This window comes from Ochotona curzoniae, unplaced genomic scaffold (genome assembly GCF_017591425.1).
Source record: "Ochotona curzoniae isolate NIBS_2020 unplaced genomic scaffold, NIBS_Ocur_1.0 scaffold_4505, whole genome shotgun sequence".
NCBI classification, from domain to species: Eukaryota; Metazoa; Chordata; class Mammalia; order Lagomorpha; family Ochotonidae; genus Ochotona; species Ochotona curzoniae.
Genome location: NW_024467118.1, coordinates 32234189 through 32259887, shown reverse-complemented (window position 1 = coordinate 32259887; position 25699 = coordinate 32234189). Strand labels below are relative to the sequence as shown.

The window sequence follows — 25699 nt, the reverse complement described above, 5'->3', positions numbered from 1 at the left end:
TACACATCCTTGCTGCCCTGCTTCTGAACCAGCTCCTTATTAAAATGACTCAAGTGCTTGGCCCCCTGATACCCATGTGGGAGACCCTTATTGCAATTTCTGGCATTAGCCTGGCTGAGCTCTGAGGACTATTGCAGCCATTTGGGGAACAAACTAGCAAATAGAAGATGTTTCTTTGTCACCTTCTCTCTTTCTGTTGCTTTGCCTTTCAAATAAATAAACTTTTGAAAAAGGAGAATGACCAAGATACTTAGAACAACTCTGGAACAGAATGTCTGGATAAGAGAACTGCTCTTGAAATAGCATAGAGGCCATTAGGAAAATCAGTTTATCTTTGAGTATTGGCCTTCTGCAAAATAAAGGGTGTTGAGCTAAGACCCTCAGATACCTTCCAGTGTCAACACTGCCATCCCAGTGATGGCACAGCCAACAGAAGACTTAGTCTGATGCGTTTTCTGACTTGCTGGACCCCTGTTGTGCTGGACCCACCTGCAGAGCTTGGTGTTGATGTGCCGGTTCAGCCTGATTCCTCAGAGCTCATTGCTCCCGTCATGCCTCACGTCCTGATCCGCAGGGCAGGCCGCTCCAGGCGGCGCCCCTCTCCTTCTGCTTTGCATGGTTGTTTGGTTTTGTTTCTGACTCAGCTTCTTCGGTACCTTTTCTGTCAGTAAAGTAACCACTGGCCCTCTGTTCCTTTGAGCCTGAAGTGTGACTGGTCAGAGTTGAGATGTGCTGTCAGTGTAAAGTGTATACCAGCTTTTGAAAATAGCACGAATGAATTTTGTACACCGATTGTACATTGAAATGCAAGCATTTTTTTTTTTTTTTGGATACACACTTGGTAAAATAATGTTAACTTAAGTGTTTTACTTAAAGATTCACTTGCTTATTCAAAAGGCAGAGTTGGGGACAGAGGCATCTTCCATTAGTCTTCTTCACTCCCCAGATGGCTGCAGTGGCTGGAGGTGGGCTGATCTGAAGCCAGGAACCCTGAGTTGCTACTTGGGCCATCTTTTTCTGCTTTCTCAGGTGTAGTAGTGGGGAGCTGGATGAGAAGTAGATCAGCTGGGACATGAACACCCATGTGGGATGCCAGCACCATAGGTGGTGGCTTTTTGCACTGTTCCACAGTGTCAGTAAATACAGTTTTCTTTTTTCTAGTGAATCTTGTGGCTATAGAAAACCTAAAATGACAGTTGTGGCTTGTATTACAATTCTGTTGGGTGGCACTGCTCTGTGCCTTCCCTCCCATGCTCTTCCCTGGCCGGTGAAGAATGTCTGGTGCTGAGTTAGGCCTGTGCACTCCACAGGATACCTCTTCCAGCTCCGCCGTAGGATTGGAGCCTGACCTTTCTGGGACCGCGTTTCCCCTTGAACCCTTACTGGTGCGCTCTGATGCTACTCATTTCCCCAGGCTTGTTCTGTAGAGGGGAAGGCAGTGGGGAACATTTTCATCATTTGCAAGCTATTCTGAATTGTCCTGTGTGATCTCGCTTGAGGCTCATGCCATTTTCCTTGTTGCTGCCATCCACTAGCCTCACATCAAAGACACTGGCCCCTGGCTGTGCTTTGCTCCACTCTCCCTGTGTGTCTCAGCACCTGGTGGTTTTCGTGGGGGGCTGTCCACAGGGGACACTTGGTAAGCTTTACCTGCTGATCCTCTTTGTGTCTTCCTAGGCACACCTCTCATACCCCATCTATGGCAGTAGCAACAGGGGCTTTCCCAGGGCAAAACCTGGAGCCTGTAGCTTCTTCCAGTTCTCCCACATGGGTGGAGGGACCCAAACACTTGAACCATCTTTTGCTGCTTTCCCAGTGCAGTAGTAGGGAGTGATCTGAAGCAGAGCAGCAAGTCTTGAACTGGCGCATGTGTGGAATACTGGCGTGACAGATGGCATCTTTGCCCACTAGACAACAACACTAGGCCTAGACATAAGTGCTTTTCCATAAAACTTTTGAACATACACTAAGAGGTATGGCAATTTATTTAGAAATTCTCCCTGTGTATGTTTGTGTGAACTATTGTAGTTAAAAAAATTTTAGGGTTTGAGATGAAGATATAAGGTTTCAAAATAATTTGCTCAGAAAATTCTTACATTTTAGTGAGAAATATGATTAAATCTGTTGTATTTTTAAATCTTTGGATATTATGCATTATGGCAAGTAAAAGGTGCTTTGAAATTGAGCACTTTTTCTTTATGCTTGTAGTATTCACTGTCTTTGAAGGGAATTCTTGTGTTTCATTATGCCTAAGTCATATTCCTTGAGTTTTTTAGTCTCATCCGCTGGTTTGGCCGCCTTTTTGGAAGGTGAGCTTAGTTATTCCCATCTTCTATGATGCCATTCATTCATTTTGTTTTATTGTAAGCAAACTGATGGGAAGCTGTTGCCTTTTTAATGCATTGAGATTGTTCATTTAACAGATTTTGTTTTTAAAAGATGGAGCTGGTATTGTGGCTCAGTGGGTTAAGCTGCAGCTTGTGATGCCGGCATCTTTATTTTCGAATTCCAATTTAGATTCAACACCTCTGCTTCCCATCTAGCTTCCTGCTAATGTGCCTGGGAAGACCGCAGAATTTGGCCCAACTCTGTGGACCCTGGCAACACATTTGAGAGACCAGGATGGAGTTCCTGGCTTATGGCTTTGCTCTCTTGCAAAAAAGTTGGAAGATTTTCACAAGTTAGCCAGGTTTCTTGGGGTTTTTAAAATGTATGGCGGAGCAAATTTTTAAATTAACATTGTCATTTTGGTAGTGAAACTAGTCAATTTTAGAATTATAAACAATTATTTTTCTAATACTTTGCTCATAGTTTTCTATTTAAAAGGCAGCCTTGTTAAAATATCACCTTACGGGCCCGGCACGGTGGCGCAAGTGGTTAAAGGTCCTCGCCTTGCACGCCCGGGATCCCATATGGGCGCTGGTTCTAATCCTGGCAGCCCCGCTTCCCTTCCAGCTCCCTGCCTGTGGCCTGGGAAAGCAGTCGAGGACAGCCCAAAGCTTTGGGAACCTGCACCCGCGTGGGAGACCCGGAAGAGGCTCCTGGCTTCGGATCGGCATAGTATCGACCCATTGCGCTCACTTGGGGAGTGAATCATCGGACGGAAGATCTTCCTCTCTGTCTCTCCTCTCTGTACATCCGCCTTTCCAATAAACAAAAATAAAAATAAATCTTAAAAAAAAATATCACCTTACTCTGAAGGCATAGATTGTATTTTTAAACATGTTCTTTAGGATACTAATAACAGCTATCTAAATGTCAAAGATATGTAACTCATCTTTAAATTTTTAAAATCTAGTTTGATATGAGAGGCTGGCAGAGACAGAGCTCTCTCATTGGTGGCTGATTGCTTCAATGCCTGTCACAGCAGATCTGGGCTGGGGAGAGGCAGAAGCGAGGGACTCACTCCAGGCCCCCAGGATGGGTGATGGGGACGGGATGATTTGAGCCCTCCCCTGCTGCCTCCCAAGGGTTGCATCAGCAGGAAGCTGGAACTGCAGAGCCGGAACTGAGGCATGCTCATATAGAGTGTGGGCATCTCTAACATGGTCTCTATGGCTAGACCAAATGCCTACTCTGTGTAATTCATCTTTTAGGTTCACCAGCTTTTTAGTTGGGGTTTTTTTGCTTTTTTTTTTTTTTTAGATTTACTTTATTTTTATTGGGAAGTCAGACATACAGAGAGAAGGAGAGACAGAGAAGATCCTCTGTCCGTTGATTCACTCCCCAAGTGGCCGCAACGGCCGGAGCTGAGCTGATCTGAAGCTAGGAGCTTTCTCTGGGTTTCCATGCCAGTGCAGGGTCCCAAGGCTTTGGGCCGTCCTTGACTGCTTTCCCAGGCCACAAACAGGGAGCTGAATGGGAAGTGGGGCCGCTGGGATTAGAATTTGCTCCCATATGGGATCCTGGGTGTGCAAGACAAGGACTTTAGGCACTAGGTTACTGCGCCGGGCCCAGGTACCCCAGCTTTTGAGGACTTGCTACAAGATAGTTAGTGAAAACTGCTATAAAATATCTATGAAAACTCAACATTTTACTGTATGTTGTTATTTAAGCTAATAGAATACATAAATCAGATTATTAACTAGTTCCCTCATATTCCTCACTAGGTTATTGTAATATATTACAACTGGTTTCTGTGATAGAAATATTCTGACCTTGAGTTTCTGAACATGGAGTTAGGGAGTGATACATAGCTATGTGCTGTTATGCAACATTTCCACCGTCAATACAGTGAGGCAGATAACCTCAGGATACAGGAAACGGAAACAAATCTGATAAGTGATGAATCTTAGGTATTGATTGCATCACTTCTTAATGTAACATTTAATTTCAAATTTATCCATTTTTAACAAGTTCACAAAATTTCTGAAATTTTCACCAATTTGATAGCAGGCCTGAGTGGCGTTAGCACACCACCTTGTGGATCTTGAGTGGCATTTTCAGGACCTGGGCTAATGTTGTGACAGAGAAAGCTGTTGGCGGGTTTGGAGTTGGGGGTTGACATTTGAATAGCTGAGAATAGAATGCTGGAAAGCACATGCTGCAGCTGGCAGACTATGGGGAACACGGTGGGGATAATCCAGGCAAGAGCTGGTAAGTCTGGAGAGAGAGTAGCCAGTGGAAGTGAAGAACTGATGAGACTGAAGACTTCCTGCGTGAGGCAGGCAGCGTGTGCTGGCTCTGTGATGGACTGGGACCCGAGAAGGAACCCAGGCCTTTTCCTCATAGAACCCCTCGTTGCTGCTGTCAGGGAAGGTATGATGGAATGATGGTCAACAGAACTATATCGTCTGACCTAGTTTAGCAGAGATTTGTGTTGGTTGCCCATTGCTGTTGTGTGAAATTGTGTTTCTTCAGGAGGCTGGTAAAGGTAATTCAAGTGGGAGAGCTCTTTATCCTAGGAGAGCTGAGTAGCAGGATGTTCCTGGATCTGGTTCAGACTGCTTGAATCCTGGTCGTGCTTCCCTGTTATCCTGTTTTCACTCCCATTCCCAGCTTCCTAGAAGCCCCACAGAGCCATCTTTTTATTATTTTTTTTTCCTAAAAGCTGAGGAATTGTGGCGTCTAACAATAAATGGGTTCTTTTTCTTCTCCCAACAGTATTATGCCTACTTGTATTCATATGTGATGCCCCAGGCCATCCGAGATATGGTGGATGAATACATCAACTGTGAGGACATTGCCATGAACTTCCTGGTCTCCCACATCACTCGGAAGCCCCCAATCAAGGTGAGGGTGCACTATGGTGGGCCTGAGGATGCCTGCCTGAGTAAAGCACTTAATTACACAGTATGTAACTGACACACTGCTTCATCAGTACAGGAGGAATAATGGTGCTCAACAGCTGGGAGGCCTGAGCGTGGGGTTAATGGGTTGCTAATGCAGGGGCTCTGCTGTCCGAAGGCCAGTGCAGATGGTTGAGAACTTGAGTGACATCTTCCTTCATCACTGTCTGGAATTTAGCATTGTCTTCCATTACAAAGCGGCCTATAATTTGTAAGAATATTTGTAGTAACTGTGTCTTGTCAGAAGTCACAGATTTTTTTCATATCCTACTGCATCTGGTTGTAATCTATCAGAATAGCTTCTGTTCATCACTGCTTTGAAATTATTGCAGTTACCATCTTTTCCCCAGAAAGTATTAAGAGGGCACATGCATCACTGTATAACTTGTTTCCTGTGTGTTACCAGCTATTCTGTTTTATTTACTTAACAACATTGCTCTGGGAAGTAATCCGTAGCAGTCCTCAGATTGCTAACTTGAGGTTGGAAGGGGATTTCTGCCAGCCAAGTACCTGAAGAATTGTTCTATATTTAACATGTGGGTAAAGTTCTACGAGAAGTGCCAGAGCCTAGCTTTTATGTAAAGAGGTTAATTTACTCAAAAATGAATGTACTCTCAGAATTATGGAGATTTTCTTTTTGTTTTGCCTATGTTGCTGAATACATTTGAGTCAGAATAAAGCAGTTTCAGATTGGTCACATACAGAGAACTCAGTTTCGTTCCACATTCTGCCTTCTCGTAGTCTCAGGCAGTGGTTGAGAGCGCCCGCTCGCAGGCTCCTGTTGAGCCTTCTAGAAGCAGGCACAGTCAAGCCTGGGGAGGGCCTCGCAGCCACTGCTGTAGAGTCTGCCAATTCAAGTGAATACTATTTATGTTACAGATTTCCATCTGATGCTCTTAGAAACTTTCTAGCTTTTTCTTTTTCATGTGACCAGTGATCAGATTTTGGTCAAGATGTACGTTTGGCTAGTAGGTCATGAGAAATCATCCATGAAAATTATTACGGTCAACAAACTTCCTGAGGTCTACTTTCATTATTGTCATAAAAGGGGCATGTTACTTAATTTGATAACATCTTAAGTTTTCTTTTAGGTGTTTCTATTGCCATGCGTAAATAGAAATTTGTGTACATATTTCATTATTCTTACATTTTGAAGGCAAATTCTACGGTATCTACCACTGAGTATCCATCAGGTATTTTTATCTATAGTGGCAATACTCAAATCATAGCTTCTGGGAACTGGTATGTAGCTTTCCATTTTTGAGTGCCGGGCTCAGAATTCCCCTGGAGCTCCTGGCTGCAGCTTCCTGCTGGCACGCACCCTGGGAGGCAGCCACGGTGGCTCAGGTGACTGGGTTCTGCCTCTCCCACAGGGTAGATGATCATGTTTCTGGCTTTGACCCAGCCGGGGCCATGGTGGGTAAACTACCTACTAGGGGTTTGTTCTCATATTCTCTCTCTCTAAAATAATTCTTAAAGATAATAACTTCAATGGTAAGCATGGCAATAACCAGTGGATGCTAGTTCTAAGCTGGAAAGGAGAGCGAGTTTTGGGGGCCTCATGAACCTGCCTACATCTGTCAAAGTTCCTAGAGCCACAGCTTACCTCCTGATCCCCCAGGGAATATTCTGTTGATGAGACTTTTGCCAAAGCATCTAAAAAGAGCAACCGTCAGCAAAGTGATATTAACTTTATTTTTTAAAGCATGAATGATAACAGTCACAACTTTTATACAAAAAGTTTATTTTTATCTATAGTGGCAGATACACTGTGGCAAAATCTTAGGAAGAAATTAATGATCAGGTCTGGTGTTGTGGTATAGTGAGTTAGGCCACTGTGTGTAAGGCTGGTACCCCATGTGAGTGCTAATTGGAGTCCCAACTGTTCCATTTCTAATCTGTCTCCTTGCTGGTGAGAAGGCAGTAGAGAATGACCCAAGTCCTTGGGCTCCTGCCATCCCACATGCAGCCCCAGCTGGAGTTCTGGGCTTTAGGCTTCAGTCTGGTCCGTTTCCAGGTTTTGAGGCCAATTGGGGAGAGAACCAAAGAGTGGAAGATCTCTCTCTGTGTTTGTCCCTGTTTCTGTAGCTCTGGCTTTCAGATCAATGAAAGAAATTGGTGATTGGCACGATTTTTTTTAAAGGTTTATTTTTATTGGAAAGTCAGATATACAGAGAGGAGGAGAGACAGAGAGGAAGATCTTCTGTCCCATAATTCACTCTCCAAGTGGCCACAACAGCCGGAGCCGAGCTCTGATACGAAGCCAGGATCCCAAGTGCAGGTATCTCTGATACGAAGTGCAAGGTCCCAAGGCCACAAGCAGAGAGCTGTATGGGAAGTGGGGCCTCTGGGACGAGAATCAGCACCTATATGGGATCCTGGCACGTGCAAGGCAAGGGCTTTAGAGACTAAGCTACCACGCCGGGCCTGATTGGCACAATTTTCTACTTAATCCATTTTTTGTTTGTGGCCAGAGACCAGACTTTAGTGAAGATGTGTATTTGATTAATGGGTCTCATGATGACATCAATGGAAATTGAAAGTATTCGATTAGATACCCAATAATAACATCTTCATTAAAACATGCTTGTCTGAGACATTATTAGGTCTGTGTTAAGCAGAATTGTTCAGTGTAGATAGTATGTTGGAAATGATGGGAATAGACATGGTATACGTGTTTTGAATATTCCATGTGAATTTGTTCAATCTTACTAAATACAAGAGATCCGTTCAACTTGCAGATGACTTTAAAATCAAAGACTGAATAAATTAAGAAAATTTCCAAATTCTGAAATAATTGCTTCAAGTTCCAAGCTTAGTTATCTATGTTTAAAAGCAGTTTGAACGAAATATGCATCTAATAATAGTGGTACTGAATATTTGTATTATCTTACTTAGAGAAATAGTGATTTTTGCGTTAAATACCTCTGATTTTCACCGTTAAACTGTTTCATTTGAATTAGAAAGGTTTGGCTATTTTATCACTAATCTTTTGACAGTGTTACTGCTTTAATAATTCTGACTAAAGAATAGTTAATGCCGTATTGCTTTGAATAGTATACTGTTTTTGAAAAATCCAGAAATATAAGTAGGCTTTATTTGGAATGAATTAGTAAGAGCTCCTGTAGAAAGCAGAGAGCCAGTGGCTGGCTCAGGTGTTGAGTTGTGGAGAGAGCAACCGAGCATCTTAGTCTGATGATGCGAGGCCTCAGCTCCAGTAGGAATTGTCCTTTGTGGTACTAAAGTAGAGCATGAGTGCTTCACTGGGGCTCCGTTACCTGGAATGTTCCAGGTCAAATACAGTCTAGTTTTGGTCACATATGTGTCCACACTTCATTTCATATTAGTTATTGCTTCCTTTTTCATTTCCTTCCTTGTATGCTTTATTGTGCAATGTATTTATGTGTATGCATAGATTCAAAGGGGAGAAGACTCAGAGCTTTAACTGGTGGTTTACATGATGAAAACCAGTTAAAAGCCTAGCTTCTGTGAAAACAATTATGAAATAATTTCTTTGTCAAGTAGAATAATATCCCATTAGTGGGCTTTTCTCCTGAAATTGGATTCTGGGATAATTGGAAAGGTTTTTTGTTATTATTATTGTTTTTTAATATGTTTTTAAGGATGTATTTTTTTATTTGAAAAGCAAAATGACAGAGGCAGGGGATGGAAGGGAAATAGAAATCTTCCATCTATGGATTCACTGGATATGTGTTTGATTTAATTAGGTCTGATACAGAAATTGAAAATTAGATCCTCAAGTTTGTATTGAAGTGCAGAGAACCAGAATAGCCTAGACACCAGTGAACAAGAGGATGTAGATTTGCCCTATCAAAAGCTGGAAGTGGTAATGACATTACATAGTGAAAACAGTCTGATATTGGCATTGGGCTTGGGCAGACCCGTGGTGCAAAGGAGGGCCAGGGCCCGACACTGAACCCAGGACACTCCAACATGGGACAGGGTGTTTGTTCTTTCCTTTTTAAAAACTATTTTACTCACATTTTTAGGCCAGTGGTAGCAAATGTTGCAAATACACATTGCTTCTGTGTGTATGGATACATGAACATACATACACATAAGGTGTAAACATACAGAAAAGTTGGAAGGTAGTGTGTATTCCTCTGTCCAGTCTCCCGTTATCAGCATCTTTAGCAGGATGCAGTTGTCAGATTGGTGGACCTGCATCGATGCATTGTTACACCAAAGCCTATCCTTTATTCAGATGTCTTTTGTTTCTACCCACATCTTTTTTCTGTGCCAGGATCAGTTTTGCCAGTTTTAAACTTTATGCAACATCATACAGTACTTCTTTTCCATGCTTCTTAGGCTTGCTTTCATGGTTTTTGGTCATCTTCTCAGTGTTTTCTGGGTAATAATTATAGATGTATTTTTTTAAGATTTATTTATTTTTATTGGAAAGTCAGATATACAGAGAGAAGGAAGAGACAGAGAGGAAGATCTTCCGTCCAATGGTTCACTCCCCAAACGGCCACAATGGCTGGTGCTGAACCAGTCCAAAAGCCAGGAGCCTCTTCCAGGTCTTTCACTTGGGTGCAGGGTCATCCTCCATTGCTTTCCCAGGCCACAAGCACAGAGCTGGATGGGAAGCGGGGCCACTGGAATTAGAACTGGCGCCCATATGGGATCCTGGTGCGTTGAAGGCGAGGACTTCAACTGCTACACTCTTGTGCCAGGCCCTATAAATGTATTTTTTCAGCAGTAACATTTTCTTCATGCCTAGCCACTGAGTGTGCAGTCTAATTTAATCCACTTTCTGTTTGGTTCTGTGACATGAGCAACTTTGTCCTACATCATGTACAACCAACATAAATAGGAAAAGTTGAGTTACTAGGACAAAGGCACCAGGTAGATGAAGGGTTTTGGTATAAAATGTTAGCCCCAGTGTCTCAGACACTTGCCTGATGCAAGGAGCTCTTGCCTTAGTCTGTGGGCGGAGCTCTGGGGGCTCAGTGTCTTCGTGCTCAGGAGGAACAGGAGTGTTGGCTGGGCTGAGCTGCAGGGTTTCTGTGGCTCGGCTTTCCTACTATGACTCTGACCCTGCCTCTTCTTCCCTGCTCCCAGGTGACCTCACGGTGGACTTTCCGGTGCCCGGGATGCCCGCAGGCCCTGTCGCATGATGACTCCCACTTCCACGAGCGGCACAAGTGTATCAACTTCTTTGTCAAGGTGTACGGCTACATGCCCCTCCTGTACACCCAGTTCAGGGTGGACTCTGTGCTCTTCAAGACCCGCCTGCCCCACGACAAGACCAAGTGCTTCAAGTTCATCTAGGGCCATCCCACATTTTGGTGAGAAGGTGGGCAGAGTGAAGAGATGGTTCCTAAGGTCCCCAGGTATGGAAGGACCTCGGCTCCATCTGCCGGGCAGGTGGCCCAGTCGTCTGCTGGGAGAGGCAGCGGGCAGAATGCAGAGGAAGAAGCTCCATTAGGTCGAAGTCAGCCACACTGGACCTGGAACCCTGGTCAGGAGACCTGGAGTCCCACACAGGGCACTGCCTGATAGCTTACACTGAGGACTGTGGGGACCCTGCAGTCACTCCCGTGGTTCATAAACCTGGGATAGCTGGCATGTGGGTTTAGGTTCAGTAACAACTATTATTTAAAGTTCCAGATTTGCCACTAAAGGCTTATTTATAGAGATGTGTGGTATGTATAGACGTGTGTGTTTATGTGCACACACATATACATACACACACACACTTGGCCAGGGGGGAACTGGACATTCTCACTGTGTGTTCACCAGGCTGCTTACGCTGTATGCGCTGATGGGCAGGGCTTCTGGCCTAGCTGGTATTGGGCTTGTGAGTAAAGGTCAGTGCCATTTTCACCAGAAAAATCTGTGCAAAAACCCAGACAGGAGTGACTTTGGGCCGGTCCCTTCATCTTTTTGCCCGTCGGCAGTTGTAACCTCTCTGCCCCATGACAGCCCCGAGGAGCGGGCCACTGTGGACCAGCAGTGTGTCTCTGGGCTGCGTTCTGTGACACTTGAGGCTTCACCATGAGGCCAGCTTGTCCTAGTGCTGGTCCCAGCTCTCCCATTCTCTCCTTGAGTGTGAGAGGAGCCAAGCCTGAAGACAGCTCTCCCACATGGCCTCTTGTCTTGCCCTACCATGTTGTGGTTCCGGCCCAGGCTTTCCTTCTGAGGAAGAGAATGAGCAAGAGGATGGGGGTCCTCATAGGCTTTGCTTGCAGGCTTGGGTGAGGGGGGCAGCTGGCCCACCAGTCACTCCCTTCCCTGTGGAGCAAGCACGCAGCTTTAGGCCCCCCCAGGTCTTCCGATGAGGCACGTGCTGTAGGCTAGGCAAATGCTCTGGTAAAATTCGGTTTCCCCTCCGCCTTTGTCTACACCTCCATCCAGTGTTCCACACGGGGCCAGGTTGTCTTTAGGATCCCCTGAGGTTTCGCTTTGGGATGTGCTAGAGAGAGGAGAGGCTGTGTCCCTACGGAAGTGCAAATCCAGTCTTGAAATGGAACGCTGGCTTGTGCCTATGTTTCTGCTGGCTTGCTTTGTTGAAACTGCCATTTCCTGGGTGCCAGCCGAAACAGGGAGGGTGCGTGTGTGTGTGTGCATGTACGTGTGTGTAGGGGGGAGTCGCTGGGGAGCCAGGGAGGCAGTCAGTGGTGTCTGTCAGGCACTGAGCCTTGGTTCCTGTTCTCCTTAGCCCCCGCCTTTGAATTGAGGACAGGAGGTCTCCTAGAGTGGAACAAGGTGCAGGTCTGTCCTGGTCACGCACATGCCTTATGCCAGCTTGTCTTCCCTAAACCTTGACACCGTGTGCTGCTTTATCTTGGGTCTGTTCTCTGACCTGCTGCAAGCGGACGGGCTCTTTCGTGCAGCAACCACCTCGCTGTAGAACAAGTGTGACTCACTGGGAATGCTGTTCACCAGCCAGCAGACCCAGGGCCGCTCCTTGAGGCGGCTGCCTGGGAAATGGGGTCGTGCTTCTCAGAGGCCTACCTGTGTACATGTGGCTGCATTTCTTCCTGTGATGTGAGGAACCTGTATGCATGTACCTGGTGAGAAGGGAGCAATTCGTGGGTCCCTGGGTGTGGCTGACCTCACTGCGAGCAGCTGCGTGGTGTGCGGTCTGGCTGACCAGAGGCGGCGCCAAAGAGAGCACTATGTCCAGCAAGGCCAGCACTGGCCAGACCTGGAAGAATTCTAAGCCTGAAGGACTCCAAGTGTCAGGCGTTGGCTAGCTTTCCATTTGTCAGGATGCACGTCACGGGTGGGAGGCTGGGAGCTGGCTGTTGCATGGTGTGTGGTTAGATGCTCCTGGGCACAACTGCCCACCTGCAAGGTGGGAGAGGGTGAGTCCCGGGGCTGTGCCTCGATGCTGCTGCTCACTCTGGGAACCCATCCAGCCAGGACTCCCCAATATGGGAAAGTGGCTGGGTAGGTCCCAAGGGTCTCCTTAGCTGGCTGTGGGTCATTTCTTGTTCCCTAGTCTCAGCACTTGGGCTTAGGAAGGCCCGGCTTCCTGGTCAGCCTGTGCGCCATTCGCTACACAGGCTTGTTCTGCGGGCTCCTCTGGGCTGGAGCACCCAGCACAGGGCACCCTGACCCATGGGCTCTTGTCCACAGGTGGGGAGTGTTCTCAGTGGCTGCTGGGAAGAGGAGGTGGCAGGATTTTGAGGGTGAGCTCTTTGATATCCGTACCATGTCCAGTTGCCTCAACCCCCTGTCCAATCATGAGCACAATGGTCTTATGTTGGATTTTTGTATTAAAACAGAAAAACCCAAAAATAAATGGAAACTTTAACCCAAGCGGTTTGGAGGTGTTTTGTGGTTTTCCTCAGCAGGGTCAGCAGGAGGGACTGAGGAGGTGCCTGTCTGCCTCCCTGCAGGTGGCTGGCACCAGCATGCCACAATCTAGGAGTGCGGCCCCAGACCAGGAGTCAGACCAGGGGGGCCACGAGCTGGGATGCCAGAATGCTGACAGCCTTGTTGGCTCCCGTTTCAGAAACACAGACTGCGATTTCTCCCATGAGCATTTAAAGAAATGTGTGTGCACATGCATGTGTGTGTGCCTCTGCACGTGTGTGCGCCCTGCATGTGTGTGTGCGTGCCCATGATCCTGGTGCAGGAGAGTTGGCTTGTCCCTGACAGACAGGAATCACGCCTGCGCCCACTGTGGCTGACACTTCCTCCCCTCTGGTGTCCACAGACCTAGACCTTGTACTTGGCTAAGGGATCCAATATAGCCCCTGAACCTGGAGAGTTTCAGACCCCATGGCAGGAGGGGGAAGAGGGCGGAAGTGAGGACTCAGTTGGGCCTCTGCAGGAGGGCGTTTGTGACATGGGTGGGGCTTTGTAGGGAGAGCAGTTGGTGAGGCAAGCTTCCAGCAGCCAGCAGGTGGGGTAAGGTAGGACAGGAATTCTCCCTAGGGTCTGGGCTGCCAAACTCCGGTTCCTCCAACTGCAGGCTCCTTGTTACGATTTGCCCTGGGAGCAGAGATGGGAGGAGGTGGCGCAAGGCTGCAGTGTGGGGAGAACATGTCTGCTCCCAGCCTATTCCTGTTGAGTTTTGGCTCAGATGTGGCCACCGCTGGTCATTGGTCTTTGATGGGCCTACATTCAGGTTGAATGCTCAGAAGTGTTGATAAAAATGGTTACAGTTACAGGGCTGCATGGAGGGGGTAAGGCTGCAGATAGCATGGTGCATGTTCAGATGCTGCAGAGCCTGTTACCCTGTGGTGGGTCCTGAGTGTTTTCAGCTTTAATCTCTATAGAATGGCAGAAGTTGTGCCCATCTCTGAGATACCTGTTACATGTGACCCAGCATGCCCAAGGGCAAGAGTCCGCTGTGAAACACCTGATGGAGATCTCTCCCAGGCAAAAGGCTGTCACATGTGGCTTCCTACAGTCATCCACTTCCCGGCCTGCTCCTGGTTAGGACTGTGCTGCAGCCTTGCTTGCAGGCATCCTCCTTCCTCACAGGCTGCACCCACCCTTCCCCGCCTGCTGTCTCCTGCTTAGGTAGCCGGCCCTGGTCTGTCCCCATCCTGCCCACACCAGCTGGGGTTTGGTGCTGAGCTGGGCTCTGGTGAATGAGTGCTCTGATGAGCTGAAGGGGGCCCTGTGGCAGGTGGGGCTGGTCATGGAGCAGAGCATCCATGTGCAGCTCAGATGGCCCCAGTAGGTGTGAGAAGAGGTCTTGCCCAACAGCTGTGAAGCCTCCTCTCTGCTCTTAACCTAAATCTGACCTGGCAGGTGAGAAGCTCGTGTGCCCAGAATTAGACACAGGAATCATTCTAAAAGAGCTTGCCAAAACAGGTTGGCAAGTTGTGATGGGGACTTATGTATGGCAGAAGGAACCCCCAGCAACACACTGAAGTATGATGCAGGGTGGGGGCGATCCCTGGATCAGCATGCAAATCTGCATGGGCTTGAGGGGGAAGCAGGCTGCGCTCAGCTGGGCAGGTGCCACCTTGGTCGCTGTGCACATGCAGAGAGCAGGTCCTAAGGGGAATTGGTCCAGTGTCTCCAGCGGGTGTCACAGCTCCAGGCTCCCCAACCTTTGGGCTTCCGGACCTCCAGCAGGGCCAAGCTCCCCTTCCATCCCCCCATCCCAGGGATTTGGCCTCAGACTGAAAGTCACAGCATCTGCTCTCCTGCAGACTTCTACAGATGGCTGCTGGCACTCCAGAGCCCCACCCCAGCCTGCTGGCTGTCCTGTTACTCAGCTGCCATAGCCCAGGGAGCCAGTTCCCCCAGTAAAGCCCCTCCCATATGCCCATGTGCGCGGCCTTTGGCTCCTGTCCCAGAATGCAGACATTACAGAGGTTTTGCTGAAGGCCTGGTCAGGGGTGGTGGTTTTTGGACCTTTCAGTTTTGGTTTTTAAGATTTTCTCCTCCATCCATTGGTTCACTCCTCAAATGGCTGCAACAGCCAGAGTTGATCAGGAGCCAGGAGTCTCGTCCATGTTCCCTCACATGGGTGCAGGGTCCCAATGCTTTGGGCCATCCTCCACTGCTTTTCCAGGCCACAAGCAGGGAGCTGGATGGGAAGTGGGGCACCTGGGGCACAAACCAACATCCACATTTTGAGATGCTGGTACTGACAGGGGAAGATTAGCCTGTTGAGCTGCTGTGCCCGCCCCTAGTTTTACAATTTCAGTGTGTGTGTTTAGCCAGCTCTAGGTGTTCTACCTTCTTGCCTTTCTCCTGTCCCCTCTGCCCCCGCCAAAAGAACAACAACAACAACAACAAAAGGGCAGCAAGCACAGTTGCCCTCTCCTTCGTTTCCCTGTGAATGTCTTACAGGCATGTGAATTGTTTGTGACAGCTGGCGGGCCAGTGCTGATGATGCTTGTCTGTATCGAGGTGACTGGGGTTCTCTCTTCTGGGCGTGCAGCGACATGCACCTATGTTGGACGTAGCACAGCATTTTCACTGCCCTAAAACCTCCCTGCACTTCCCTTACTGAGCCAGCCCCTACCCACTAGCCACCAGTAGCCCACTGCACTGTTCTCTGTACCTTTGGCCTCCCTAAAGAGTCCCGTAGCTGGAATTGCACATGGTGGAACCTTTTCAAGTTGTTCCCTCATATTTAACAATGGGCTTTTAAGTTCCCTCTTTGTCTTCATAATGCATTTCTGTGTAGTGCTGCGTAATATTCCATTTGTATGAATGTTACTATTATTTTTTAAATCGTTGTGCTACATCAGCTTCTTTACCCTGGATACTAGCAGTCCATTTCAGTTCAAAATATGTTCAGTTTGTGTCTGGCTCATCAGTTTTCTTTGTGGTACTTTTTGATGAGCGGTGTGTAATTTTGTGGTGATGTGTAACTTTGTCCTTGTTCTCTGATCCAAGAGACCTGTGCTGCACAAGCCTGGATGATGTTTTCTGCTAAAAGCTTTATGGTGTTTGCACTCACACTTAGGTTAGATCCATAAGCAGTTATTTGTTGTTCGGTGTGTGGTTGTGGTCAAGTTTCTGATTGTTTTTCTGCATTACTGTCTGGTCACTCCAGCACCATTTTTTTTCCTTTCTCTGTTTTGTACGGGGGTTTTTGTTGAGGGCATCATCCCTGTTTAAATGTGACAGTCTCCTGAGCTCTCTGGGATGTGTCAATCCCTGTTGCCAGTGACATCCTGCCTGGATTAAGGTCATCCTCATCTGGAAAGAAAGTAATGTAAGTCCTCCAATTTGGTTTATCTACCTCAGGATTGCTCTGGGTATTATAATGGCTTGGATTTTCTCTATATAGAATTAGTTTCCAGTTTTCTTTGTAAAAACCTAGGAGTTAGATTTTTAGGAATTTTAATAAACTAGAACCTAAAATTTGCCAATTTAAATATGTAATTCAGTGCCATGAAGTTACATTCAGTGTTGCGTAACCATCATCATGATAAAGTTCCAGAACTTCACCTTCCCAAGCAGAAATCCTACATAGTTTAAACAGTAACATGCCATTCTCCCAGTCTCTATTCTGTCTCCATGGATTTGTCTATTCTGGAGATTTCTTATAAATTTCTTATAAATCTATGGTGTTTTGTGTCTGTTTATTTCACTTAACATGTTCCCAAGGTTCATGTATGTTGTAGCAAGTATTAGGATGTCACTGCTCTTTTGTGGGTAGATGGTACACAGTTTATCTGTAGAGAGTGGATTACTCATCCACTTGCTGAATGAACATTTGGGCTGCTGTCACCTTTGAGTAATTGTGAATAATGCTGCTGTGTACAGAGGTGTCCAATTTCAGTCTGAATTCCTGCCTTCAGTCCCAGTATCTACCTAGGAGTGGAACTGTTGGATAATTCGGTGATGCTATGTGAAGCTTTTTTTGAGGAGCTGCCAAACTGTTGGCAGCTGTACCACTTTACATCCCATCAGCAGTGTGTGAGGTTTCTGAGTTCTCCAGCTAAAATCAAGTTTTATTACAAACATACTGGTAAGTGTGAGTGGTAACTATCGTGGGTTTGATTCGCATTTCCCTAATGAATAATGATGAATATTTTTTTATAAAAACTACTGGCCATTGGTAAGTTGTCTTTGGAAAAATGTCTACATAAGTTTACCTGCTTTAAAAATTGAGTTATCAGGCATTCTGATGGCTGTTTGTATCACATCTGCACATAAATAAGTAGAACTGAAAGGTTAATAATGTTGAGACTTCTAGTCCATGAACATAGCATATGTATCCCTCTATTTCTTCAGGTCTTCTTAAATCTCTTCCTACACAGTTTTGAGGCTTTTAGTGTATTTTGCAGGCATCTTTAAAAGCTTATTCTGGAGCATGTTTTCCCATACTATTACAAGCAGGGTTATTGTTTTTCAAGGATTGTCATTTCTTAATTATTTATTAGAAAATACAACTGGTTCTGTAACTTTACATTTTTAAGAAGATTTATTTAAAGAGCAGAGTCAAGGAGACTGAGGTCTTCCATCTGCTGGTCCACTCCCCAAATGGCTGCCATCAGTTAGAGCTGGTCTGATCTGAAGTAAAGAACCAGGAGTTTCTTCTGCATCTCCCACGTGGGTGCAGGATGCTAGGGACTTGGGCCGCCTCTGCTGCACTCCCAGATCATAAGCAGAGAACTGGAGTGGAAGTAGAGACTTCCAGCCAGGACTAGAACCAGTACCCAAATGGAATGTAGGCGCCACAGGCTAAAGCTTAGGTTGCTGTGCCACAGCACTGGCCCCTTGACTTCACTTTTTCATTCCAGTAGTAGTTTTGTAAATGTTAGGATTTTCTATGTACAAAATCTTGTCAGATGTTGTGGTACATAGTTGAGCCATTGCCTGTATCCCATATGTGAGTGCTAGTTCAAGACCTGATGTTTTGCCCCCCTCCTGCAGTTTCCTGTTAATGCACCCAGGAAAGCAGCATACCATTGATGTGGCCATTTGGGGAGTGAACCAGTGGAGGGAAGATCTCTGTCCTTATTAATCTTTCTTTTAAATATACATGGTGGTAGCCTAGTGGCTAAAGTCCTTGCTTTGCATGCACTGGGATCCCGTATGGGTGCCAATTTTGTATATTGGCTGCTCCAGCTCCCTGTTTGTGTCCTGGGAAGGCAGTAGGGGACAGCTTGAGGCCTTGGGACCCTGTGCCTGCTGGGAGACCCGGAGGAGGATCCTGGCTCCTGGCTTCAGATTGGCTCAGCTCCAGCTGTTACGGCCACTTGGGGAACGGACTAGTGGATGGCCGATCTTTCTGTCTCTTCCTCTCTCTAATTCTGACTTTCCAATAAAAATAAGTAAGTCTTTATAAAGAAAAAAAAAAGGCCTTCTCATGCAGTTTTACTCATTCTTATCTTTCTGTGTCTCTTACCCATGACTTCCTCCTTCCTCTTTCATTTTCCCGTTTCTCCTCCATCTTTTCCTTTCTTTCCTGCTTCGGCTTTATTGCCATGACCAGGAATGTGTGACACTGAATAGGAAAAGCATCCTTGCCTTGTTTTCAATCCCTGGTGAGAAGGTCTTGGCTTTCACCTGTGTGGCCTTCATGATTGAAGAGGTTCCTTTCTAGTTCTAGTTTGCCGAGTGCCTGTAGACAATTTTGTTCAATGCCCTTTTCTGCATCTACTGAAAGGATCATATATATTTTCTGCTTTATCTGCTACAGTTTGAAATGATTCCGGTATCTCAGTGATAACACCTACTTGGTTATAACATATCTTCCCTCTGAGATAGTGCTGTGTTCAAGCTCCTAATATTTCAGGTATTTTGCATATGTGGTCACGAAGGGTATTTTCTTGTAATGGTGGAGGGAAATTAGTTCATTTTTGGAAAAGGTTTATTCATTTGAAAGGCAGAGTTAGTGGCACAGAGAATCGCCTATCCTATTGGTTCACTTCTCAAATGGCTCCCAGTGGCCTGGGCTAGGGCCGGGCTGCAGCCAGGAGCCAGCAGCTGTTTCCAGCCCTCCCACATATATGGCAGGGGTCTGTGTGCTTGGGTCTTTGCTGCTTTTCCAGGTATATTAGCAGGGAGCAGTAGGGATGTGGAGCAGTTGGGACTTAAACTGGTGCCTATACACTTGAGATGACACAAAGCTGGCCTCTGGGGCAATGACATGTAGTTTTGGTATCTGATAATGCTGGCCCCTAGGGGACTTTGTATGGAGTCCCTTCCCTCCGATAGGGGTTGTGTGGGATTGCTGACATTCTTGCTTGAATGTCTGACAGTGTTTCCTAAGAAAACATTTGGGCCTTGGAGTATGCCTTCTAAGACAATAAATTTCATTTCTTTCTTTGCTTACTTTGCTCTTAGCTTCGTAATGTGGAAAGTTAGGTCAGTCTTAGGCCTTTCTTCTCTGCAAACATTTAAAGCTGTAAGTTTCTTTTGAAGCAACACTGAATGGTATCCTACAAATTCTTGTGTGTATTTTTATTATTGTCACTTTTATTTTTTTTATGTTTAAAAAAATCAATGTGGTTTTTGAAACATCTGTAATTTGAGATTTTACTTTTGATTTAGATACACTGGAGCACTTTCTAGCTGATGTCAGTCCTCCACAATATAGTAAGACTTGTTTGTGGATTTGCACAGGAAATATCCTGCACACATTATGGAAAACCTGTGTTCCCACAGCTGCAGGGCACTGCACTCTGTATCAGCTATGTCAAGTCACGAGTGCTTTTGTTCAATGAATTTACTGTTTTTTTCCCTAGTCATTTTAATAAGCAAACTGAAGGTTGAAAAAAATCTTTTTTTTTTCTTCCCTGTAATACTGCTGGATTTTGCTTCTTATTTTGAAATCCTTAAACACAGCTTTAAGACTGTTATGTTTCTAGATGAATTTCCCCTTTCAACAACTGGAATGTTCTTTGTTGGGTAGCATTCTTTCTTGTAATGTCTATTTTATGTGGTATTAATATAGCTGCATAATTAAAAATTTTTTGAAGATTTATTTTTATTGGACAGTCAGATATACAGAGGAAAGACAGATTCACTCCCGCTGATTCACTCCCCAAGCAGCTGCAACAGCTGGAACTGAGCCTGTCCGGAGCCGCCTCTGTGTCTCCCACATGGGTGCAGGGTCCCAAGGCCTTGGGCTGTCTTTGACTGCTTCCCCAGGCCACAAGCAGGGAGCTAGATGGGAAGCAGGGCTGCCGGGATTAGAACCGGCATCCATGTGGGAGGGATCCTGGCATGTGTGAGGTGAGGATTTTAGCCACTAGGCCACCGTGCTGGGCCTTAAAAAAAAAATTTTTTTTTAACTTATTTAAGGCCAGCACAGTGACCTGGCACTACCTGCAGTGCTAGCATCTCCTGTTGTGCCATTTCAACTTCAGGTAGTTGCACCTCTGATCCAGCTCTTTGCTAATGGACCTGGGAAAGCAGCTGCAAATGACTCAAGTGCTTGTGCCCCTGTGATCACGTGGGAGATGCAGAAGTGGTTCTGGGCTCCTGGCTTCAGTCTGGCTTGGCTCCTTGCTGTTGTGAGCATTTGGGGGAGTGAATCAGTAGATGGATAATTCTTCCTTCTGAGTTGCATCACTACTTTGAAAAAAAAATTATTTGAAGGTGGAGAAAGAGATCAATCTGCTTCACTGAGCGGATGCCCACAGAGCCAGGACAGGGGCTGTGATGAGCAGAGAGGGTAAAGCCACTGCCTGTGACGCTCGTGTCCCATATGAGTACTTGCTGCATTTCTGATCCCGCTCCCTGCTAATGTACCTGGGAAAGCGGTGGAAAATTGTCCGGATTCTTGGGCTCCTGGCAGCCCAGATGGAATTCAGAACTCTGGGCTTAAGCCTGACCCAGCCCCAACCACTGTAGCCATTTGGGGAGTGAACCAGCAGATGAGGGATCTCTCTGTCATGTCACTGTGCCTTTCAAATAAATCTTACAAGAAAAAAAAAATCCAGGGCCAGGCAAAGCCAATAGCTGCATCCAAGTCTCCCCACATGGTGGTAGAGACCCATATACTTGTGCCATCTTCAATTTTGCAGGATGCATCAGCAGGAAGCTGGGTAAGAAGTAAGGCCTTTGGGGTCTCAAATCAGATACTTTGCTATGGCAGAGACACCCCAAACAGTGGATTAACCACTGTGGGCTTATCCCACTGTGCTATACTGCCCACCCCTGTGTATCTTCCTACCTGGCTATGTTTTGAGCCTCTTTTTTTTTTTTTCCTATGAAGACAGAGATACATGCATCTTCCATCTACTGGTTTAGTCTCCAAACATCTACAACAGCTAGGGCAGGGACCCAGCCGGCCACCACCTGCTGCTCCGTCCCAGGGTGCACATTACAGTGATGTTCTGTGGAAAGCAGAAGAAGAGCTGGGACATGAAGAAGGCACTTGAGTTTAAGTATTGTGTGTAGGTGGAGCAGGCCTGACAGGCATTATTTTTCATGGCTGTTGTGCTGCTTAATTTAAACCAAGTATCATAAAAATGTTTTAGCTTGCAGTCCTTGAGCTGTGACTGGCATACTCTTCGTGTCAAGGGCTGGACAGTTGGTGTTGAGGCTCTGTGGGCTGCAGGGCTTTTCTTTTATTCATGGGCCAGAAGTGACACGCAGGCTGGAGCTACCTGCATCTGCTCCCTCTTGTTGGTAAGTCTGCAGTGAGTCACTTGGGAACATGCGCTGGATGACAGGGAGCTCTGCACTCACACGCATGGGCCTTGGGTTTACAAGACTGCAGTTAACATCTTGACTGCCAGAAGCTGTAGACTGGTCTGCTTCATAGGCGTTTGTGAAACTCCATTGATTTTCCTTTCTCTTACTGCTGAGCCTCACGCTGGGTAGAAGGGGAGGACATACCCTGTGTCCAAGCCACTCATAGTCCTCTAAGTCACTTGTCCAAATCCCTGAGACATTTGCAGGAAATTTTTGCATGTTCTTATGAGTTGAAGTTATTGGGGAAAGCTTACTGCACAGGATAGTCATAAATGTCTAGTAAATGCTCAAGTTTTATGTGACAAGGTGTGGCTCTTAAATTTTCTTGAAAAACAATTTATTTGAAAGAGAGTGAGTGAGATAGCAAGCTAGCTCTTCTATCCACCAGTTCACGCTCCAAATGAGAAAGCCAGGACTAGACTAGCCCGAAGCTAGCAGCCCAACATACCGTTCTGGGGGCCATCTTGTGCGGCTGTCCCAGGCGTGTTGGCAGGAAACTGACCGAAGCAGAGTGCATGGGACTTGAACTGCTGTTCCTGTTTGTCACAGGTGGCAGCTGCACCCACTGTACCACAGTGCTGGCCTCTACACTTATTATTTTCAAAGTATGTGAGCATTATAGTTAGATAAAGTTATACCGAGTAATCTGAAGTTGGCAAACTTATTTTACATGACTATGTTTTTTAGGAACCCAGAGTTTACTCTGTAGCAGTGGCTACTTTTTATGTGTAGCTTGATTTTTTAGTTACACAAAGACTTAGTGGGTTAGGAATTGCTCATTCTGGCTCACCTACAGGTGGTTCTAGAAGGGCTCTGCATTATTTTCCTTGTGCCCTCCAGTGCCAGTATGAGAAAGGAGGGGAGAAGTAGTCTGTGTGCCTGCTGACAACAGGTGTGTGTGTCATCAAAGATCTGTGTTCCCAGGACACAAAAGGTAAAACGGAGTGAACAAGGAATGGGGAGACAGCTACTTGGGCTTTAGAAAACACTCAGAGCACAGATGCCGGATGTAGCCTTGGGTGAGGCACACCTCTCTAGGACTGAGCTGGGGCTTGCTCCACACTAGTTGGTTCTTTGTACCTTACTTCAGATTTGGTGGCGAGCAGTGTTACTGGACTATTATGTGTTGTCTACTTTCCTGTCCATGACGTGAGGCAGCAAGAGCACTCAGTTTTCCTCATGGCGGGACCAGGGGCTACAGGGGAAAGTCTGCCACTCTAAGATGCTGTCAGTGTTGGTGGCTAAGTGCTGATAATGTCACTGAAGTTTCAAAAAGCCCGCTCCTGCCTCACAGGACAAGTGTGAGGACTGACAGCTTCACACTGTCCAGGGAGCAGAATAAGAGTTGTGTCTACCTGAAAAGAAATGATCTGAGGCCAGCACGGTGTAGTGAGTGAAGCTGCTGCTTGTGGTGCCAGCATCTTGAGTGGGTGCTGGTTCGAGTTCAGGATGCTCTACTTCCAATCCAGCTCCCTGCTAATGGCCTGACGGCAGCAGAGGATGGCCCATCCTGCGACTGAGAAGCACACCCCTGTTTCTTGGGTAGCACCTGTTCCCTGATACTCAAACATGATGTCAACGACAGGTAAGGGGAAAGCCATGTATTGGCTATATGTACCTTACTATGTGTGCCTCAGTTTCCATATGAAGCTTTTTTTTTTAAATTTCTATTGCAAATTCAGATATATACAGAGGAGGAGAGACAGAGAGGAAAACAGTTCATCCATTGATTCACTCTCCAAGTGACCACAGTGGTTGGAGCTGAGCTGAGCTGATCCGAAGCCAGAAGCCAGCTCTTCTGGGTCTCCCATGCAGGTGCAGTGTCCCAAATGTGTCCTCAACTGCTTTCCCAGGCCAGAAGCAGGGAGCTGGATGGGAAGCAGGGTTGCCGGGATTAGAACCAGCGCCCATATGGGTATGTTCAAGGCGAGCGCTTTAGCCGCTAAGCCACCATGCCAGCCCCATATGAAATATCTTGACTGCAGCCAGAGGCACCCAGCAAAGTTATACCAGATTCCTAAATCACAGAAAGCAGTGAGGTTAAAGTTCTTTTAAAGAACTTAAAGTTGTTTTAAGTCACTAAGGTTTAGGATGACTTGTTATGAAACAAAAGGCACCTGATATATCACTCTGAAGAAAGATTCGTTATAGACGAAGTAAGTTTAATGGCACCCGTTTGTGAGCGATGCATTACCTGGGGACGCTCGGAAAGACACGTGAGCTCATCTTGTGGCAGCCGCAGGGGCCTTGGGCCTGAGCTTCCATGAGCTTCCATTTGGACTTTAAAAAAAAAACAGACTCAAAAATCTGAGTTAGAATCCTCTACTTTTTTAAAAATTTTTTCAATTACCACTTAATGATTCCTCAAGTTTGAGTAGAAATATTTCTAGACATCAGTCCCGAGCAGCTGGGCATTTCTAGTAACAGGTGCCTGTCTGTGGGTGAGCCCAGGGTCCTCGGGAAGCTGCCGCCATTTCTTTGGCTCTTCTAGCCAGCTGGGCTTGGATGCACACATCTGAACTTACAGTTAATCTTCCCTGCTCTCCCCTGGGCCGTGGGAAAGCCACCTTACAGTTTGTTGGCTCTAATGCAGGCTAGTTTTCTGCCACTAAATGTGTGGTAATGACTTTATTAAAATCTCCATAACTTCTAAATTACCCTGTGCCTTTCAGCTGTTTGCTGACTCATCTGCCTTTTTCATCAGTTTCTCTCTTTGGTAACCATCCCTGAAGGTCTCAATCTCCTGGGCTTTCTGACCAAGCCCTTGGACAAAAGTCAGAATTTGACCAATCCCAAGTGCCTCCTGTAAGCAATACTACTAAGGCATTTAAATAACTTGTGGCTGCTGCTGAGCTCTGTTTCACAATGCTTTTTTAGTTTTTCAGTAGGTTTTTATTTGGAAGAGTTAGAAGGAAATAGATGTCCACTAGTTCATTCTCCAGATAGCTGTATCAGCCAGGACCTTCAACAGGGTCTCCCATGTGATTAAATGGGCCCAGTCACTTAGGCCATATTCTGCTTTTCCCAGGCTGTAAGCAAGGAGCTGGATTGGAAGTGAAGTAGCCAGGACTTGAATTGGCACCTAGTAGGTTTTAAAAATTTAACCTGATCCTCTTAAAAGTTTCATTAGAAAAGATGGGGTGGGGAGCCTGGCGTGGTAACCTAGTGGCTAAATCCTCACCTTGGATACCCAGGATTCCATATGGGCACTGGTTCCTATCCCGGCTGCTTCACCTTCCACTCAGCTCCCTGCTTGTGGCCTGGGAAAGCAAGAAGAGATGGCCCAAAGCCTTGGGATCCGACACTCACACAGGCGACCTGGGTGAAGCTCGAGGCTCCTGGCTTTGGAGTGGCTCACCTTGGCTCCAGTTCTGGCTGTTGCAGCTACTTGGGAGTGACCCAGCAGACAGAAGATATTTCTGTTTCTCCTTCTCTTTGTAAATCAGCCTTTCCAACAAAATTAGCTAATTTTTTTTTTTCAAGTCTGAGTGTTGGTTCTTCGGTATAGTGGTTCAAGCCTCTGCCTTAGGTGCCAGCATTCCATGAAGGTCCCAGTTAAAGTCTTTGCTACTCTACTTCCCATCCAGCTCCCTGCCTGTGGCCTGGGAAAGCAGTGGAGGATGGTTCAAATACATGGGCCCCTGTACCCACATGGGAGACTCAGAAGAAGTTCCAGGTTCCTGGTTTCAGGTCAGCTCTGGCCACTTAGGGAGTGAACCAATGGATGGAAAACCTCTCTGTCTCTCCTCTCTGTGTTTTTCTAATTCTAAATCATAGCATATATTATAGATTCATTAGAATATGCA

The 25699-nt window shown here is 46.3% G+C and overlaps 1 protein-coding gene across 4 annotated transcripts in view; it reads left to right on the top strand.

The window, feature by feature from the left end:
* The window catches only part of EXTL3 (exostosin like glycosyltransferase 3), a 90761-nt gene extending 77686 nt beyond the window's left edge, over window positions 1-13075 (top strand). For all 4 annotated transcript variants that reach the window (XM_040965711.1, XM_040965710.1, XM_040965709.1 and 1 more), the window contains 2 exons: window positions 5104-5232; window positions 10374-13075. In XM_040965711.1, the coding sequence (XP_040821645.1) occupies window positions 5104-5232; window positions 10374-10583 (339 nt within the window). In that variant the 3' untranslated portion in view covers window positions 10584-13075. The remainder of the gene's footprint in view (window positions 1-5103; window positions 5233-10373) is intronic.
* The last annotated feature ends 12624 nt before the right edge of the window (window positions 13076-25699 follow it).